General features: G+C 40.0%; 1 protein-coding gene across 8 annotated transcripts in view; it reads left to right on the forward strand.

The window, feature by feature from the left end:
• Window positions 1-12710, forward strand: part of ADD3 (adducin 3) — a 92367-nt gene extending 79657 nt beyond the window's left edge. For 7 of the 8 annotated variants that reach the window (XM_014250281.2, XM_014250282.2, XM_005520722.3 and 4 more), the window contains 12 exons: window positions 739-890; window positions 1005-1085; window positions 2141-2290; window positions 3131-3274; window positions 3363-3461; window positions 4483-4665; window positions 4911-5168; window positions 6252-6371; window positions 7660-7749; window positions 8482-8602; window positions 9522-9617; window positions 10322-12710. In XM_014250281.2, coding sequence (XP_014105756.1) covers window positions 739-890; window positions 1005-1085; window positions 2141-2290; window positions 3131-3274; window positions 3363-3461; window positions 4483-4665; window positions 4911-5168; window positions 6252-6371; window positions 7660-7749; window positions 8482-8602; window positions 9522-9617; window positions 10322-10620 — 1793 coding nt within the window. In that variant the 3' untranslated portion in view covers window positions 10621-12710. The remainder of the gene's footprint in view (window positions 1-738; window positions 891-1004; window positions 1086-2140; window positions 2291-3130; window positions 3275-3362; window positions 3462-4482; window positions 4666-4910; window positions 5169-6251; window positions 6372-7659; window positions 7750-8481; window positions 8603-9521; window positions 9618-10321) is intronic. The other variant, XM_088059444.1, reaches the window with a different exon arrangement.
• The last annotated feature ends 5921 nt before the right edge of the window (window positions 12711-18631 follow it).

Here is an 18631-nt window from a genome sequence, read left to right on the forward strand (position 1 = left end):
CTTTGGAGATTTGGTCCCAAAATGGTACTTCAGGGTTTGTTTAACAAAACAAGTGGAAGAGAACAGAGAGCCCAAATAACCTCGTGTTCACACCTCTGGTTGGTTACTGAGACTCTGTCCCACTGTTGTCTCTGCTGCATTTGCCAGAGACAATGGGGACAGATCTCAAAGTGCACCCTCCATTTGTTGAAAACCAAAATGACTTTTACCTCTTTTGCTCTTAACTTCCTCTCTAAGCAAAGGTTGTGGGCTGTCAAAAGGCTATCATGCATTCATGAAGGGGAGAAGGGTATGTCCGTGTAGTCACAATTCAAAGAGAGAAATTGATCTTTGTGATTTCTCTGTTAAGAGGTGATACCTTCTGTCTAAGGGTCTGAGAACTCTTACACTAATCCTGATTTCTTCATTGGGACTGAATTGAAGTGCTAAGACCAAGATATCTCTTCAATTTAGTTTTGCTGGTGTCAGAAGTCCACAAGGAATATCTTCTCCTGTAACAAGAAACCTCAAAGTAACATGTAAAAATACTTCATTATTGACAAATATCTTAAAGTACAGTTCCAGTCCTACATAGGATATTGATTCAGGAGACAGCTCAGGAAAACCTTTATTCAATCTCATAAATGCTGGTACTGCTTTGCTAACCATTTAAGTACACTGCATCTGGAAGGTCATGGCATAGCTGGAAATACATTTAGTTGTCCAACTGGCCATCATCTATTTTTGTCTGTTTTTCAGGCCATGGAATGATTACACCCATCAATGACCTACCTGGGGTAGATACCTCTTCGTTTGTTAAGGGAGAAAAACTTACTCGTTGCAAGTTAGCCAGTTTATATAGATTGGCAGACTTGTTTGGGTGGGCACATTTGCCAAATACCTATATCACAGTAAGTATTTTAGAGCAAAAAAACTTATTTAGAGTCTCACCTATTCATTCAAATTATTTTTCCCCCTGATTAATGTAAATTAGATCAGTAATCCATTTCCTGTCTCCTTTGCAGGTAAGAGTAAGCAAAGAACATAACCACATTCTAATCATTCCAAGAGGGCTGTCCTTTTCTGAAGCTTCAGCTTCTAATTTGGTATGTGATTCACCTGCTGTAATAACCAACAAGGCTCATCTTGTTTTCTAAAATACTTTTGTGGCTGCTTAAATGAACTGTAATTATGCTGTTGTTTGGGTTTTTTTAATATTTACCCACCAGATGAAAAGCTGATTAACTGCTTAGATAGTAGCCCCCTTTGTTGCCAGTATTTCTTCTTGGGTTTAGCTTTACTTTCTGTTTCTTTGTCTCCAGCTTCAGTGTGGAGCAGCAAAGTTTTGTTTTCCTGTCTGATGAAGCTCACCAGTAGCATGAGTGTAGCAGTAGCCTTTTATAACCTGAGAGAGTGGCAATACCTGTGAAATGACTCTGTAGGAGTAGTGTTATCAGAATCACCTCTTACCTTTAGAAGTGAGGAGATAAAGTCAAATAATCTTCCCCAGGCCCAGGAAATGAGCTGGGTGAAGTTACAAACTGGTATTTAGGCAGTGTTAGCTGCCAAATCACACATCTTTTGGTGTAGAGCCTACCATATGCTCTTCATGTCAGTGCATATCTGTAAAGAAACTGCCTCAAGGTGAAAGGGGTACCAAAATGAGATTGATACTATTACATAGAAAACACAGAACCAAAATACCGTGACATATGACCCTGCTGTAGTTTTTTGTTGATCCAGGAATTACTGTTTTTATGTTGAATGAAACGGAAGATTCCTTGTGCATTGAATATTCTTACTGGAAATTTCTCAGGCTCTAAATTATCTTCATATTTAAAATGTAGGAAAAGTTAATGAAATGCATTTTTGAAAGTCAGAAACAAGGAAAGGTCAGTTAGACTGAAGTAGAATATATGTTGTATCAGAGTCTTGTCCTGACTTCTTCCATGGTTGAACTTCCAACAGCTATCAAGGGCTAGTACAGCAGGGTGGTTTATTGACACACAGATTCATGGCTACTCACCTACTTTTTTTTGTGCTCTGAGCCTTGAATGTATGTGGGGAACTTTGGTGCTAAATAAGAAGGGAAGGGTATTTTCTAGATTACTGAAGTTGTCACAAACTTTCTGAATATCACTTGTCTGTTTGCCTTTTTCAGGTTAAAGTGAACATCCTAGGAGATGTAGTGGACCAGGGAAGCACAGCTCTCAGTATTGACAGTGTGGGCTTCAGCCCACATGTGGCCATCTACTCCACCCGCCCCGATGTCAGATGTGTCATACACATACACACCCCTGCCACGGCTGCTGTGAGTCTTCCTTTGGCACAGACTGAAAGAAAACAGCTTTATCCTATGAACTTAGGGCATATTTCTCCTCACAGCAGTTTCATTTTTGTTTTAATATCAACACTGCACAGATAAATAAAAGTGTGAGGTTACCAAACAGAGAGAGAGAGGGCTGGGCCATCACAGTGGAATGGCATCGGAATAAACTCATGCTCAGAGATTACTGTACCGAGGTTGAGGAGGTTGTAAAGCAAATAGTTTACACAGGCTTCATTTATAGCATCCTAGATAATATAATGTGCTGCATAAATCATCTTAATTTGCATTATGCAGCTCCATTTTTAAGTGGTTTGATTAGTAGTTACACTTAGTTTGGATTTACCTCAGTATTTAAATGTTATAGTTAGCATAAACTTCAAATAGTCTGTATAATAATGATAAAAATTCAAGGAGGCCTGAAAGAATTGGTTTGAAATAACTGAATTCTTATTATTTTATCTAGAAATGAATATATATATATATACACACACAAAGTAAAAAGGAATGTATAATTTCTTTTATACTAGCTTTTTGAAGTCATAAATGTGAGAAAGAAGGATAAACCATTAAATAAACTGAGAATTAAGCATGAATAAAATTCACAAAAATTTCCTTCAATATATATGTCCCTAGACTACCCAGTCTACCAGACTACCCAGCAGCAGCTCTGTCACCCTATTGCAAATTAAACTGGTTGGGGGGTTGTTTCTAAGCTCTCCCTATGGAGTTTGTCTCTCATCTAACAAAGTACACCCTGCTAAGGTTTGGGTGGTTGAGATGTAAGTTTTCCCTAGTTATCAGCATTTAACTTTTATGAAACAGGTTTCTTCTATGAAGTGTGGCATCCTTCCCATATCACAAGAGGCTCTGATTCTGGGAGATGTTGCTTATTACAACTATCAGGGGTCTCTTGATGAACAGGAAGAGAGAATTCAGCTTCAAAAAGTTCTTGGACCCAGTTGCAAGGTATTCAACCTCATTTATGCTCTTCATGAACAATTTTCATGTCCTGTTCCAGTTTCTACCATTTAACATTAGTGTCTTCATTTACTAGGTGTTAGTCTTGAGAAACCATGGTGTGGTAGCACTAGGAGAGACACTGGAAGAAGCATTCCACTATATTTTCAATGTGCAACTGGCCTGTGAAACGCAGGTGAGAGAGAATTTATCTAATTTCAAACACACTGTAGAGTTGCAGATTACATCCCAGATGGGAAAATCTCTTACATGACACAGTTTTGGAGTTGTAGAATCCAGTAGTCCTGTATACTTGGTCAAAGAGAGCCTGGAATAATCAGGGAATCACCAAGGGAATGGCACAAATACTCATTCTAGGAACACTGACACAGTCTCAGTGGTGTCACACTCCGAAGGGTACAGAAGGTTTTGTTCCATGCTGTGCAGAGTGAGCCTCATGCAGGGAATCTGTCAGATAATAGATTTGCTGGTACTCACTGCATGGGGAAGTGTGACTGAAGATCTCTTGAGAGCCAGCTCCTTTACTGAATATTGTGACAAAAAAAGAAGCTTCTCTCTGTGATCACAGATCTGTGAAACAAATTAAAAGAAGGTCTTTAGAGCAATGGTAATGGATGGCATATTTAAAAGTAACTTGAATCACAAATTCAGTTGTTTTCATTCTTACTTTAGCCACCTGGTTAGGTATCCAGATGTTACCTATAACCCATGGTGACCACTGAAAGTGTTCTCACTTTTCATAAGTTTTAAGCCCATCCCCAGAAACTTCATCACTTTGTTCTTGTTCTCCAGTGATCCTGTCCTCCCAAAGAGGCATTTGCATGTGCAAATGGTGGGCTCCCACTCCTTTCCTTCCTTGCCCTACCATTCATTTTGAGTTCAGACACACTTTCATTTTGAAACAGCTAGAATAATGAAAGATTTTTAATCTTGTGATGCAGAAAGATGTTTTTAAGGTACTCTTAAAGCAAGTGTTTGAATCTGGTTTTTTTTGAAATGCAATCATTAGATGCACTGTAGATGATATAATGTTTTAGCAATCTCTTGCTATATATTTTAATACATTTTTGGACAGTAGAAAACTAGCCCGAGAAGTAACCACAGCATGTATTTACGCAACCTCCTGCTGCAAATTCAGAAAAGCAGAGAATACGAGAGCTTTTTCACAAATGAAATATGCTTCCTGATGTCTCTAGGTTCATGCATTAGCTGGAGCAGGTGGGATAGACAATCTCCTACTACTGGATCTGCAGAAGTTCAAGCCTTCCACACATGCTGTGGCAGCAATGGGAGGAGGTGGAGTTAATATGGCTTCACAACAAAAATGGAAAGTTGGGGAGCAAGAATTTGAAGCACTCATGAGAATGCTGGACAACCTGGTGAGAGCATGTTTCTGATGGTATCTATGTAATCCTGCAAGGTTTTAAGTGTAGAATTAGCTTCTGTAAAGAAAATAATTTTTTAGTCATACTGTTTCTGACAGCAGTATTCTGTCTTAATAAGAATTTATAATGCTTTGAGCTCCAATTTTGTCCCACCATCTTACAAATGTGTAGTAACTTAATAGTAAAAATCTTTATTTAAATTTTTTTTAACATTAATTTCTTATTTTCCTCCTTCACAGGGATACAGAACTGGTTATGCCTATAGGCAACCATTAGTCAGGGAAAAACCCAGACATAAGAGTGATGTTGAGATCCCAGCCACTGTGACTGCCTTTTCCTTTGAAGATGATACAGTCCCACTTTCCCCCCTGAAATTCCTTGCACAGAGGCAACAGAGGGAGAAGACAAGATGGCTGAACTCTCCAAACACATACTTGAAAGTTAATGTGCCTGAGGAGTCCTGGAATGGGGAAACCAGTCCCAGGACTAAGATCACGGTAGGTTGGTAGGTTGGACAGTCACTTTGGTTTTGCCCTAGTTGAAAGTAAGTTATGCACAGTTTATATGAGTAAATCTTGAGTAGGATTAGCAAATAAGTTTATTGAGCAAATTAAAATAGGCTTTTCAGAGCCTTAATGACATCAGTACTATGGGCCTCCTCTCTTTGAGAAGAGAGGGGTTAACTGTAAGAGTAACTAACACTTTATGATAAAATTTAACAATGATTTCACAGTTCTAACCATCTCTTCTCATTCCTGAAGTAGAAAACAGTTTTTCTACCACTTCTTCTTGTGCTATCTTGTACTATATTTGGTTATCCACCAAATATAGTAAGGTTTTAAGTCATCCGTGGGTTGTTCTTTTTTAACATGAGGGAGACACGAGCTCTAATTCATCTCTTGCTGCCCCTTTTCTATTTGTGAGCCTACTGAAAACAGCTTTCAAAAGGTCTGTTCGTGCTACAGGCTTTTAATGATGATAAAGATTTTCCCCCTCCTGCAGCTCAGCAAGATGCTTACACTTAGTTTCCAGCCGGCAGGGAGGTGGCCCTCGTGGGACTACAGAGCGTGTTATTGCTCTTCAGCTACTCCCAGTACAACTGTAAAAGCACCAGCTCCTCCTGCTGGCAGGCTGGCAGGTTTCTAAGCTTGAGTTTGGGAAAAACACCCTCAGAACCCTGCTTGAGAAGGGAAAAAAACCGTAGTCAATGTGTAATCAGCAGAGGTGGAGGTTGGTTGCATGAACAAGGGCTCTGGATTGACGTGCCAGTTACTAGAAGTTGTGGTCCTTTTTAAATACAGCATCATTAGTGCACAGGTAACACTGCATTTTTCAGGAATGTATGTCAGTATTTACAAAAAGTAGTCATGTTCAAGGCAACTTAAATCCTCTTGGGCAAGCACACAAACCTGTAAAGGAGCTGGGATGATTTTTTAGGTGTCATGTGGAATTGAGAATAAAATCAGAAAATTCTTTCTTGATATCTCTTTTTTAACAGTAAGATAACACAGAGAATTATTCCTTTCCCTCATACTGGGTATTTTAGCTTCTATCTTTTTTTTTTTTTTCCCCTCTTGAAGTGGATGAAAGCTGATGACTCCTCCAAGACTAGTGGAGGAACACCAATCAAAATTGAAGATCCAAACCAATTTGTTCCTCTAAACACAAACCCAAGTGAAGTGTTGGAAAAGAGAAATAAGGTAAAAAGAAGTGTAATGAACTGAAAAATGTAACATTTCCAAATACAATTATATGTTCAAGTAATGAATCAGCAGAGCAGTAAAATAACATTTTCAAATGTTTTGATTTTATTAAGACGGTTATTATACTGTATGTGATTTTTGGCACCAAAAACATATTTAAATATGTGATATACATAAAATCTGTAGATATATATACAATATTTATATATTTAAATTTTGAGTGCAATAATCTGATGAAGGATGAGTGTTAACTATGGAAATTATAGATTGGGAATGGTAGTCCCTGTTATTTAGCATTTTATTTAGTAGATAATTAGGTGTCAACACCAACAGAATTGCTGTGTGTCATCTGCATCATGATTCAGTCTCAGACTCCAATCTTGCTCTGTTCCGTTTTAATTTTCCTAGTGCTTGTTAAGCTGGAATTTCTAATGGCAGTAAAAAAGAGAAAACGAGAGATCATTGTTGGACCTCGCTGTAAACAGAAATATCTCTCTGCTTTTCCCTTCCAGCATGAAAGACACTGATTATCAGACTGACCAAATACTCCACCCTCAGGATAACTATATTAAGAGATATTCAGGACACTTTTCATTTGATTGCATATTTTTTTCATTCTTGGAAAGCACTATATCAGTGTCCTTGGGGACTGAAGTGGATTTAGAAGGAACAACTCCCTTCCTTAGAACTGGAAAGGGACCCTCTAATCATCCAGAGATTAATAGTACATGTCCCAGACAATGATTTTAAAATTCATGCATGTCACTGGCTCATCAAGCGTTTATTCCTAATTCTCTCCTGTAGGATTTTTTTATATGATTTGTATTGGTATTTATATCTGATCTGTCAATTTCTTAAGCTCTGACAATTAGAAGCTAGGGCTGTTTAGGGAAAACAATTAACTATTCACAGAAGGAAAACTTTGCCAACACTTGTGACCACAAAGTTTTCTCCAATAGCTGAACATCATGTGTCCTTTATGAGGTGGAGAGGACAGGTTCAGGGGCCATTCCTGGGAGCTTATTTCAAAGTGTTGGGTGCTGGCTTAAATGAATTGCAAGAGCTGGGACTGGGGTAAATATTTGTGAGTACTGAAAGAGCCAAACAACATATGCTGTGTATTCAGAGGTGGAAGAAGAGTTCTTAATTTTTAGGTGCAGTAGCACACAGCTTGATTCTCCAGCCATTCACTGCTGCCTGTGTTAGTGAGTTTGCAAAGCTGATGGGCATAGAATTTGTTAAAGAGAAATATCTCTTTCTAACCTGGTTTATTTTCTCTCTATAGATAAGGGAACAAAACCGATATGACCTAAAGACAGCAGGACCTCAGTCTCAGCTGCTCGCAGGGATTGTTGTGGATAAAAAGCCAAGTTCAGTGAGTACAACATAATTAACTAATTTACAACTGTTCAGGTTAATTTGGCTGCCTGACTTTCAAATGTTATTTTGGGCCATTTTCATTCTAAATGTTTTGTTAGAGCTGATTATTTTTATGCCAGTTTTAGAGGTGTGATACATCTTATTAATGTTTCAGTTTAAAGGTTTAAAAAGTTAGTTTCAAGTTGAGATGTGCATGTCAAGTTTGCCACCATTTATATTAATGAAGTAGGATCTTTGTCTAAGATCATTTAAGTGAGAGAGGAAGAACTTCAGCATGCATGGGACCAAAAATAGCCTTCATTAGTCTGTGGAAGTGATGCTTAAGATAACAATTGAGTCCCAGAAATAGCTGAGTTTAAAAGGTGGGATCTGACCATGTGGAAGACAGCTTTCATTAGAAACAGGCTTCTTATTGGGAGAGAGGGTTTCCAATTTCTTACCTGCCTATATTAATCTTTTCTTGAATAAAATATACTTCCAAACACTGCAGTTATTCTTAATAAGGTTATCCAACATATTGGGGTGAATTGGAATTGGAGTGCTGTATACTTCTAAGAGTTTCCAGCTATCCAACAGTTAGTACATCTGTGTTTTAATTCTGTATTCCTGGCCAAAATTTTGTCACCAAACTTTGATGAAAAAAAAAAAAAAAAAAAGAAGGCCTGCACATTTTGCTTGTTGCTTCTTATTTTTTAACTGTTAAATTCTGTGGCTTTCTCTTTCCCAGCCAATGCAGTTTGATGATGAGCACGCGCCACCGGCACCACCCAACCCATTCAGCCACCTCACTGAAAAGGAACTGGAAGAGTACAAGAAAACCATTGAGCGCAGGCAGCAGGGATTGGAAGGTCAGCGGTGTGGTTTGAATTGCTGGGGTTTACATTTTAATAATAAGCTTGAAAATATCAACCGTAAAAATTGTGTACATGTTAATTATTAGTGTATACTGCTGGCAACAAGCTTAGAACTAATCATTCCTTGAAGTGTTAGAATTCTTTTGTTAAATGTGGTTTGTTCTTTTACTTTAGTGCTGAAATTAAAGCAATGAAGGGTTTGCAGAGAAGTGGGGTTGACAAAAACACAAATAACCGTGATGAATTTTTGTGTCAAAATTGTAGAATAACATAAGGTGGAAGAGTCCACAAAGGTAATCTTAATCCAATTCCTCCTCAGAGCTGACACTAAAGTTAGATCAAGTAGCTCAGATCTGTGCCTAACTGAGCAAAAGTTTACTGAGATGTTTGGCTCTGGCTTCTCTAATTTTACTTCTGTTCTCTCAATGTACAAATCTCATTTACTTTCACTTTTCACATCTTCTTCCAATACTACTATTCCATAGACAATTACTAATTCAGGGTTAATTTTAATTTTTAACAGTAACACTTGGTGTGAATTCTTCTTTGCTAATACTGTGTAATAAAACAACTTGGCTATATAAGACAACTTTGCTGTATGTCACACTCAGGACACAGTGTAATAGCTTACTGTACCAGCACACTGTGATGAGATAAAACTGTGGGGCATGCTACTTGGAATGCAGCCCTGCCACCTTTTTTGATGCTTTCTAATAAAGAACTAATATATACCAATTTTTAGCAGATAAATCCATAATTCTTTAGAGTTTCAACTGTGTATTGTAACTTCGTGCTGTTGTCAGCATGAGCAACACAAAGCTGTAGCAGATCTGTAAATCTTGTAGCACCAGCACTGACACTCTTGCTTGATTTTCACTTTTGCTTGGCTACTAACTTACATCTTGTCCTGCAGATGCTGAACAGGAATTATTCTCAGATGACGGTTCATCTGTGTCACAAATTCAGTCACAAACTCAATCCCCGCAAAATGTCCCAGAAAGATTAGAAGGTATTCCATGCAATTTCTGTACGGTGCCAAGGGCTCCAATAACCCAAGCCCTCAATTCTTCTGCTGCACTTTCACACTTGCATGAAGTCAACAGAGTCAAAAAGAGCCCTCTTTTGCAAAGTTTGGGTGGTACTCTGTCCAGAAAACCATTTTTCCCAATTTTTTCTAATACATAATTCTCACAAACAGAAAACAACTCAGGGCATGCTGAAACTTAGATATCAGCCAGGTGGAACAAATAGATATCATACTTCATTTTACTGAAAATGTTAAGAATAGTTCTTTTGCCTCAGACTTTTCCAGAAGTCTAAGTAGGCATTTTAAAAGGCAAGTTCTCCAATGCCTTCTGTATGGAATGGCTGTGTTTTCATAAATCAGTCTCTTGCAGTAAAATATAATTCTGACTGTGCTTGAGGCTGTGTATGCTGTGTAGACTATATTTGTACATACTCTATAGAGCCTGAGCTGTGCATGCACCTGGCAGAGATAAGGTCAGATTTTTCAGCCCATTTTCCTTTAATGACATTTTGACTGTGTTGTCTGCTTACAGCAACTAAGATTGTGGATAAAGGGGAGAAAACCACACCTAAGCACTTTGGGTTTCATTCTTTGGATCACAGTCCAGACTCACAGGCTTTGTCTCAATACTGGGTTTTTTGCAAAAAAGTGTACATAAATAATTGTGAAATCACTTGCTCTTTCAGAAAATCATGAGGATTTCTACACCCAGAATGCCAACCTAATATCTGTGGAGATGCCAGTTGTGGTGGTGAACGGGAAGGAAGATGCACATGACACGGAAGAAGATCTTACCAGGAGGGTCAGTCAGTTAACCATGAGTACTGTGGAGAGCGTAGAGATTACCATTAAAGGCTCTGAAAAGATAGAAGAGGCCCTGTCCCCTGAAGGGTCACCTTCCAAATCCCCTTCAAAGAAAAAGAAGAAATTCCGCACCCCATCCTTCCTGAAAAAGAGTAAAAAGAAGGAGAAGGTAGAAGCATAAGTGCAGTTCTGTTGTGAGGAGACATTGCACATTTTAAACGTTTCAGTTGACCATTAACGGCGTAGTGTTAGGGGTGTGCAGTAACTGGACTTTTAACCTAAACAAGTAGAAACTGGAAGAGGTTTTGCTTTAAAGAAACCAAACAAAGAGGCAAACAAACAAAAAAAACCTTTCATGTTAATTGCAAATTAATTCATCTCTCACTTAGCTGTGTCCAAAATTGCTATGAGGGTTGGAAACATTGATTAGTTTCATGTAGAACTACACTGGCAGGTGCTCAATTACCATCATAGCAAGGTCAAATACCATCACAGTATGCAGCAGCAAGTTCTGCTTGGAGTATTTTGCAGACCTGAAAATTTTCAGTACAGTTAAAGTCTTTATTAAAGTTACTGTTGAGTGATCATATGACTTTTTAAAACTGCTGTCTCATTTGGAAACAAGATCATACATTTTTGTATTGTGGTTTTTGACCATATATTTTATGTTTCTGTACCCCTGTTTGACTGGGTACGTATTAACAGCACACCTTTACATCTTTTTTAAGATTAGCTCATATAAAAATATTATACACTGGCACATAATACTAGGGGAAAAACTGTGTAAGAGAAAGTTTATTTGGAATTATACAAAATGTCTAAAGAATTCCATTATTCAATAACTTTTTTGCCAAATATTTCATTTTAGTGAAATATAATTTTTGAAGACTTCTTTTTTATTCTATCAGTTGGGGTGGGGGAAACCCTTATTTTTCAAGAAGGGGGATTTTATACACTTAACATTGATAATTTAGTTTAACTGGCAAAACAAAAAGAAGATTTTATATGTTCAAATGTTTGTATACCATTCAGTATAAAGGTATTATAAGCATGTGAACCAAGCATTTAATAGTTAGAGTGTATTTAAGAATGCTTGGTTTAGAGTATACTTAATATAGTTCAGGAATCCAGGGAGTTCAAAATCAAAGGATAAAAGCATATAAAATTGAACTGGATTCATGTTTAAAAATTATTTGTGGGTTGTTCTTTTTCTCTTTCTTGGTATTGCTAATGAATGAAGAAAAATAATCTCTTAACATAACCAAATGAAGGAAACAAAAATGTTAAAAGGGAAAGTGAAATAGTAGGGAAATAGGAGGAGACAAAGAAAGTAAAAGTTCGGTGATTATTTTTTTTAAATATATGATATGGATTGCAGGATATTTTTATTAAATCAGCAGAGTGACATTTCCATATTAGATGTTTTAAATAATTTGTATGGATTCATACAGAGTGCAACACTTTGGGTTTTTTCTTCAGTTTCATTCAAATTGTAAAAGGGTCTCGTGAATCTGTGTTGTCCTTTGGATGAACCCAGAGCAAATCAGAGCCTAGTGCCATGGGTAAGGGTGGTACTGCCACTTACTCATTTTTACTTGTGTTGTCATTTTAGTACTTTTACTGTATTGTAAATACAAACTAAACATAGAAATTAACATAGGGGTTTCTTCACTGTGTCAAATGTCTGTAAATCAATCATCACAATAGGAAGTACATCTTTTAAGATCCATGTGATTCCCAAATTACCGGTTGAAATATTATACAATATATAATTGTTAAATATGGCTGGAGAGTGGTTTGGCATGCAAAAATGTTGATTATAGCATGTTCAGGGGCTGGTTAGCTTTGACCGTGTAAGTGTGATAATGCAATGTTGGAATGGATCCTGGAAACAATTTTCTAGCTGTCACTAAGTACTGGAATCAGTGTTTTTAATCATAGTGGAAACTTTCAGTTGCTTACTTTGTTTTTTATGTTCTACATTATTTGTGTTGTATTACAACATATGTAGAAACAGTAACCTGTGAACTACGCTTTTCATAACTTTTTTAAAAATATATCTAAATGAATGCAATGTGCATAAATATTTTTTAAAATGCAACCGTGAACTATTTGCACCTTTTGCTAATGCCTCTATTTACTTGCTTTGGCATAAAGAATGAGCCAGCCAACTCTTGTGTCCTGTGGAAAATATATAAATGTTATCTGAAATTGCTCATAGATGTAATGCTAATTAATGTTAAATCACAAATAAACAGTATTTTAAATAGATGGATTTCATATAGCAACCTTTCTTTTATGCACTTACATCTCTTGCTTGTAGAGAAGATGTTTTGATTGTGCACGTTGCTTCTCAAGAATTTATTCTGGAGAAGACTTGTTGCTTGTGCTTATCATGAGAACTCTGCAAGAAAATCACCTCATCTTGCTATTGAGCAGCTTTTGTCTCTGTCACAGGTGCTGCAGAGGAAAGAGGACAGGCCCATGATAAAAGGCAGGGAGGGCACTGCCAGGCAGCTGTTCTGAGCAGGCATCACAGGTGACAGCATGAGGAACTGGGGTGGGTTTAGTGCTGAGTAAGTACAGAGCAAGGTAAAACAGCTCACAGAAATTACTTTTAAAAAATTATTAAGAAAACCAAGGTTTTCTTACAGAAAAAGCTTAATGCAAAGTTATTTGAAGATATCTGTGTCACGCCCTGCCAACATATGGTATATGTTAGAGCCTCTGAAGCTGGTTTGTAGCTGTATCAACTCTGTGAAATGTCTTTAAGGACTGCACAAATGTTTATTTTCCTTGTCCTTCCACAAATCAGCCTTTTGTTCCTGTTTACAAGAAAGTCAAAATTCAGCCCTCTGAGTCCGGCGACAGTGTGATGAACTCAGTCCCCATGTGGTAGGGTAATTGTGGTCTAGCATTTTAAATAAATCTTATTTATTAATAAATCTGGACCAAGATTTTAGTAATTTTCTGACTATCATTTGTCTCCAGAATCATCTACATTCTGCTTAGTGCTGCACTGATGTGAAAGTGGACACTGTATCAACACAGAGGGGCATCCACTCTAAGATGAAGGGCACATATAATTTTCTTCTTTAGGCTCTTTTTATTCCCAAGAGTCTACAAACCACATCAGACCCTTCATTTTCACTTAAATCTTACTCTTTCACAGTGTTACTCGAAGGATCTGAGATTCTGCAAGCCAAAGCATGGAAATAAAGTAGATCTTTGTAACAGGCATAATAAACATTAAAACTTTAGTTTTGGGAAGTAGGAACCCTTGGAAAGATTTGCGTCAAAATGGATCATTAATATGATAGGAAATAATTATTGTCATTAGGCTGCTTAACCCAAGAGAGACCAATACAGAGTAGTGAGGAATTGCATGCAAGCTACCACCCAAGAACACTGAAAAGGAAAAGGATTTATAAAGCTGTACATCCAGGTGATTGCCTGTTGTCTTTTACAGACTTACAGCTGTTCTGGAAATAAGTGTTACATAGCAAACCATATTTTGCAGAATCTGCAGAATGAGGCTTTAGATGCCACAAGGAGACAGAATAATGTCATGCTTAGGGCTATTATAGGCCATTTTAACTCATCTCCTGCTTTGCCAGTTGAGCACGTGGCATAAATTGCTGTCATCTCTGGGGCAAGTAGTTGAGGAGTTTCTATTTTCTACATATCCAGTGTGCAAAACTGTTGGGTTTTCACTATTTCAACCTGTGGAAACTTCTCATAGAGGATGTACTGTGAAGTATCCAAGGACAGTGAGAAAGGACCACGGTGTCCCATGCTGTGCATGTGGGTCTGATGGAAACTTCTGACATGAGCGCTGATGTTCTCTCTCTTCTTTTCTGCAGACTGGCAGGGAAACACATGCCCTCACCCATGGGGTTGCTGCGTGGGTTGGTGTTTGTTCTTTCAAAGACCCAGCGTGTTAAAAGAGGTGCAGGGCTCTGAAAGGCACTGATTAGAAGCTGCCTGTCCACACGTGTGTGGGCAGCTGGAGCATGGCCAGCCTGGCCGTGGGCATTGCTATGGGCACAGCAGCGTGCTGGGAACACCAGGAAAGCATTCAGTGACGATGGGCACTTCTGGCTCACTGGCTGTCACACAGCCTGCAGGAACTGCTCTCTCACAGACTTGCAGCTTGGCCAGACTGGCACAGACTCTTGGGGGAATAGTGGAAAGCCCATCCTCAATATAAACATCGCTCAGCCCTTCACCACAGTTTCCAATCTCTATTTCAAAGCCAGCAGTAATTTAGGTTTCTAAGAGAAAAGATTGACAGAACACAACATGAAAAAACTTGTATTTTTGTACAGCCTTGTCCTTTGGAAGTGTTGGGGTACAGTACTTGTACTTTTTACATGTGCCAGCTGTAAATGCAAACACACAAAGCGGTTTTCACGTGGAGCACCACACAGCACGCACAGCTTCAGTCAAGTTTGTCAACTTAAACGCAAACAAAACAAAGCCTGATGATGGGAACTGGAGGGTGAACAAGAGTTCACACACTGAAATTGTAGTTGAGAGTCCCAAAGTGAAACAGAGCCTCTGGGAGGCGAAAATTCAAGCGGCCTTTAGGTGGCATCAGACCCTCGCGTTTGCTGCCTTTGTTCCCCGCAGACGCAAAGCCACGAACAAAGCGCTTTCAAAGAAGGTATTTTTGGTGGAGATTTTGTGGGCTTTATTCCAGTTCCAGTGCAGAGAGATGAAAGCAGACATCTGGCTGCCGGACTCATTTTCTATATTGATTCATTTCAAAATCCAGCAACGGAGCAGGCTTTGCCAGGGAGGCAAGACTCCTCCTCCCCCCTCCATCCTTTTGCAGCAAGCTAAGAATGTTGGTGAAGTTTTCTTGCACTTTTAAACTCACTCCACTGAACAGAATAATATCCGTTTGTTCAATATTTTCTCTCTATCAACCTTACCCCCAGGCCAGAGACTTCTCACTGTTTCTGGATGGTGGATCAGAAGTCACAGGAGACCCCAGTGGAAGACCACTGGTGCCAAAGGTTCCCACACCTTTTTGCCTCACCTGCTTCCATGTCATGAATTCCAGGTGCATTTCCTTCCACTTTTGCAGCGGTAGCTCGATGCAGCTACGTATCTCTGGACACTGCTGGAGCTTTCGCAAATTTTTAATTTGCAAATGTTATTTGTAAAAACAAAATTTGTGCCCTGGGTTATGAGGATGGTGAGTAGTTGAACTCTGTAAGGCACAACTGAAATTCTCTTGGGTGGTGATGTGGTCCTGGGCATGGTCCTGACCGCTCCCAGCCCTGGCTGACATTGCCAGCTGGTGCTGGATTTGACCTTCGGCATGTCAGCTGCTGGCTGCTCTCTGACCTCCCAGGCACAGCTCTCCTCCTAAAGGTACAGAAAGTTCAAACATCAACTAAAGTGAGGTGCTTAACTTAATGGCCTGGCTTTTCTCAGAGGGCTGAGCACCTAGCCGTGCCAGGGAGAGCTGCAGAAGAGCACATTGTTTAGCCCTCAGCTTGATGCAGTGAGAGCTGAATAATCCCTGAACTGCAGGGAAAATGTAGCCCCCAACACCAGCATTTTGACCACCTGTGCTTGAGGACCTTGCAGGGACTGAATTTCTCGATGAACATCCTGTCAGCCCAGGCCCGTCCCTCTCCTCCACACCCCCATGGAGATGGAAAAGGAAAGGTTGCTGCAGATGGCTGAATTTCTGTGCCCAGGGTGTTGAGAGCAACTAACTGACCCCTAATAAACGTGCCATGTTGGGGGTCTCTAAGTGTTAATGGCAGTGTGGGGACCTGCCTGAGCTTGTCTCATAAGCTGGTGTTTGGCACAATGGCACTAAAGCTTGGGGACACTTCAAGGCCCTGCACTGATGGCCATGTGGAGCAGTTGTGTACCCGGTCAGGTGCTGAGCTGGGGCCTCAGAGGTGCTCCAGAGGACCAAAGCTGCCTCATCTCCCGAGTTGTATCTTTGCTGGGTGCCAAAAAGGATCTACAGAACACAGAACACACTGCAGCAGTAGCAGTTTATACACAGTGCTTTGCCCTTGGATATTGGATACTTTCAGTCCCAATCCTTCTTTAAGTGGATGGACAAGACAGAAGTTGGCTATTAAATCCATTCAGCAGAAAGGGAATGTGGGACAATAACTCCCTTTCCCAAACAGGAACTACCAATTTCTTATTCCAGTGAGTATAAGCATCCTCCCCTTTCTAGCAGGCAGAGGTGCAGTGTTTTCAATACTTACTCCTTCCATCTGGCTAGACAGCTCTCTCAAACACCAATACCTATAATTACATATATTATGTATATTTGTATATACATATTACACATGCTAATTATATCTACAGAGGCATTAAAACATTTACCCTGCTTGACTTCAGTTTTATTTTAAAGTTGGCAACATCCAACCAACATTAGGAATGCTGTATAAATAAGTAGAGTTTATTTAGATTTATTCAACAGTGTTTACAACTAATAAGTAACCACAACCATTTAAGTCCTGATCTCCTGGCTGGCACATCACCTATATGTGATCATTCACCTTCAGCTGGAGCAGCTGGTTCTTCCTGGATTTATTTAATGGGGCCAACTTCACAAATGACCTGGAAGAGGTGCATTGGGCAGATTTTGCTCTGACACTGTCTGTCTAATGGGAGAGTATTTGGGCATTGGAGTAGTTTTCTTTTAAACAGATATTTTGGGCTGTCTTACTCCACTTGGCTTGATTTCTGCCTTTCCAGTTGCTTTATGGTACTTGAAATGCCCTAAATGCCTTCTCAGGGTGAGGGTGAAGGTGCTGTGTCAGTGCTGCCTGTTCCATCCTGCCAGCACCAGCTGCTCCCAGGGGCCACTGGGCCTCTTATGGAGATTTCAAGAAATAACAGTATCTTGTCCCTTCATTGAAAAAGAGCTTTGTGGAAAGGAAGGGTGGCAAGGGAGTTGGGCTCGTTGGTTATATTGGGCATTTTAAGTTTGAAAGCAACATACACTTTGCTTTCGCTTTCAGTCTCTTCCTTCAGTTTAACCCTCATGAGTGCTGGTGTGAACAGTGACAATGCTGCACAGGATGCAATTTGGCTCAAGAAACCTCTCCCTCTGTGACAATGGTCTCATCTGAGAGGTTATTTTCAGTCTGTGGAGGATTTGTGTGAGCTGGTCAAAGGCTCTCCTGGGGGTTTCCTGGCAGCACCTCCAGCCTCCCTGAACCCCACTTCAGCATGGCACAGCTCACTGACACTCATTGTGTGCAGCCAATGCCTTTTCAGGTGGGTTTTGTGATGCCACACACATTTCATCAACCTGTAAGATCAGGATTCAGCCTTTGCTCACAGTGCATAGCCAGTGCTCCCCTGAAGCAGAGGAAGGCTGCTGCCCTTACTTAGTCCTGCTCCCATTTAGGTCTTATCAAAACTGTCAATACCACTGATTTACTGGACACTTGGAAAAGGCACATTTACTTGGAGAAATCAGGATGATGAAAAAGCCAAAGTAGTGTCTGGGTGAATGGGAACACAGTGCCAGGCTTCGTCAGCATCTGAGCAAGTGCCTTCTGCTCCACACACGATACAGTACCTGCCTCTCCAGAGCCCTGGACATCCCGCAGAGGGCACAAAAGCAATGCAGGATCCCTGAGCAGTGCCAAGGGGGCCAAGGCTGCAGCAGACACGGGTTCACAGTGTTATCTCCATGCGTCAGTGCATTCAGTGGCTCTTTGCACCAGCCAGGTCACAAAACACTGTGGTGTTTTAACCAGATATTGTGATCTGGAGCATCTTCAGTGCTTTGATTTGTTCCTAATGAAATGAGGAGATTCTGTGAGAGGCAGCTCCAAGCACTTATCATATCTGGGCAGGGAGCTGATGCTCTTCACTGAGAGCTGTCTGTGCCCAAATGGGCTTGAAGGTAAAGCTGCAAATTACCCCTGTGGGATAATCCCAGCTCTGGCAGTTTTTGAGAGGAAAAATAGTTCTTACCATAAATAAATTACTTTGAGCAGAAGTCTGAGGTCTGCAATAGAGCTGTAGAGGATGGCAGAGACTCGTCCACCCTGCAATTCCTGCCTGGGCACCATCCACACTGATCCTCCAGCCTGTGTGGTGGACACCCCCAGATGGAGTGGGATGGCTGGAGAAGGCTCAGAGCAGCAGCTGCTCAGCCCACCTCCCATCACTGTCGCCTCTTGGCTGATACA

This window comes from Pseudopodoces humilis, chromosome 9 (genome assembly GCF_049639895.1).
Source record: "Pseudopodoces humilis isolate 2021_Gansu_Grassland_sample_001 chromosome 9, ASM4963989v1, whole genome shotgun sequence".
Taxonomy (NCBI): Eukaryota; Metazoa; Chordata; class Aves; order Passeriformes; family Paridae; genus Pseudopodoces; species Pseudopodoces humilis.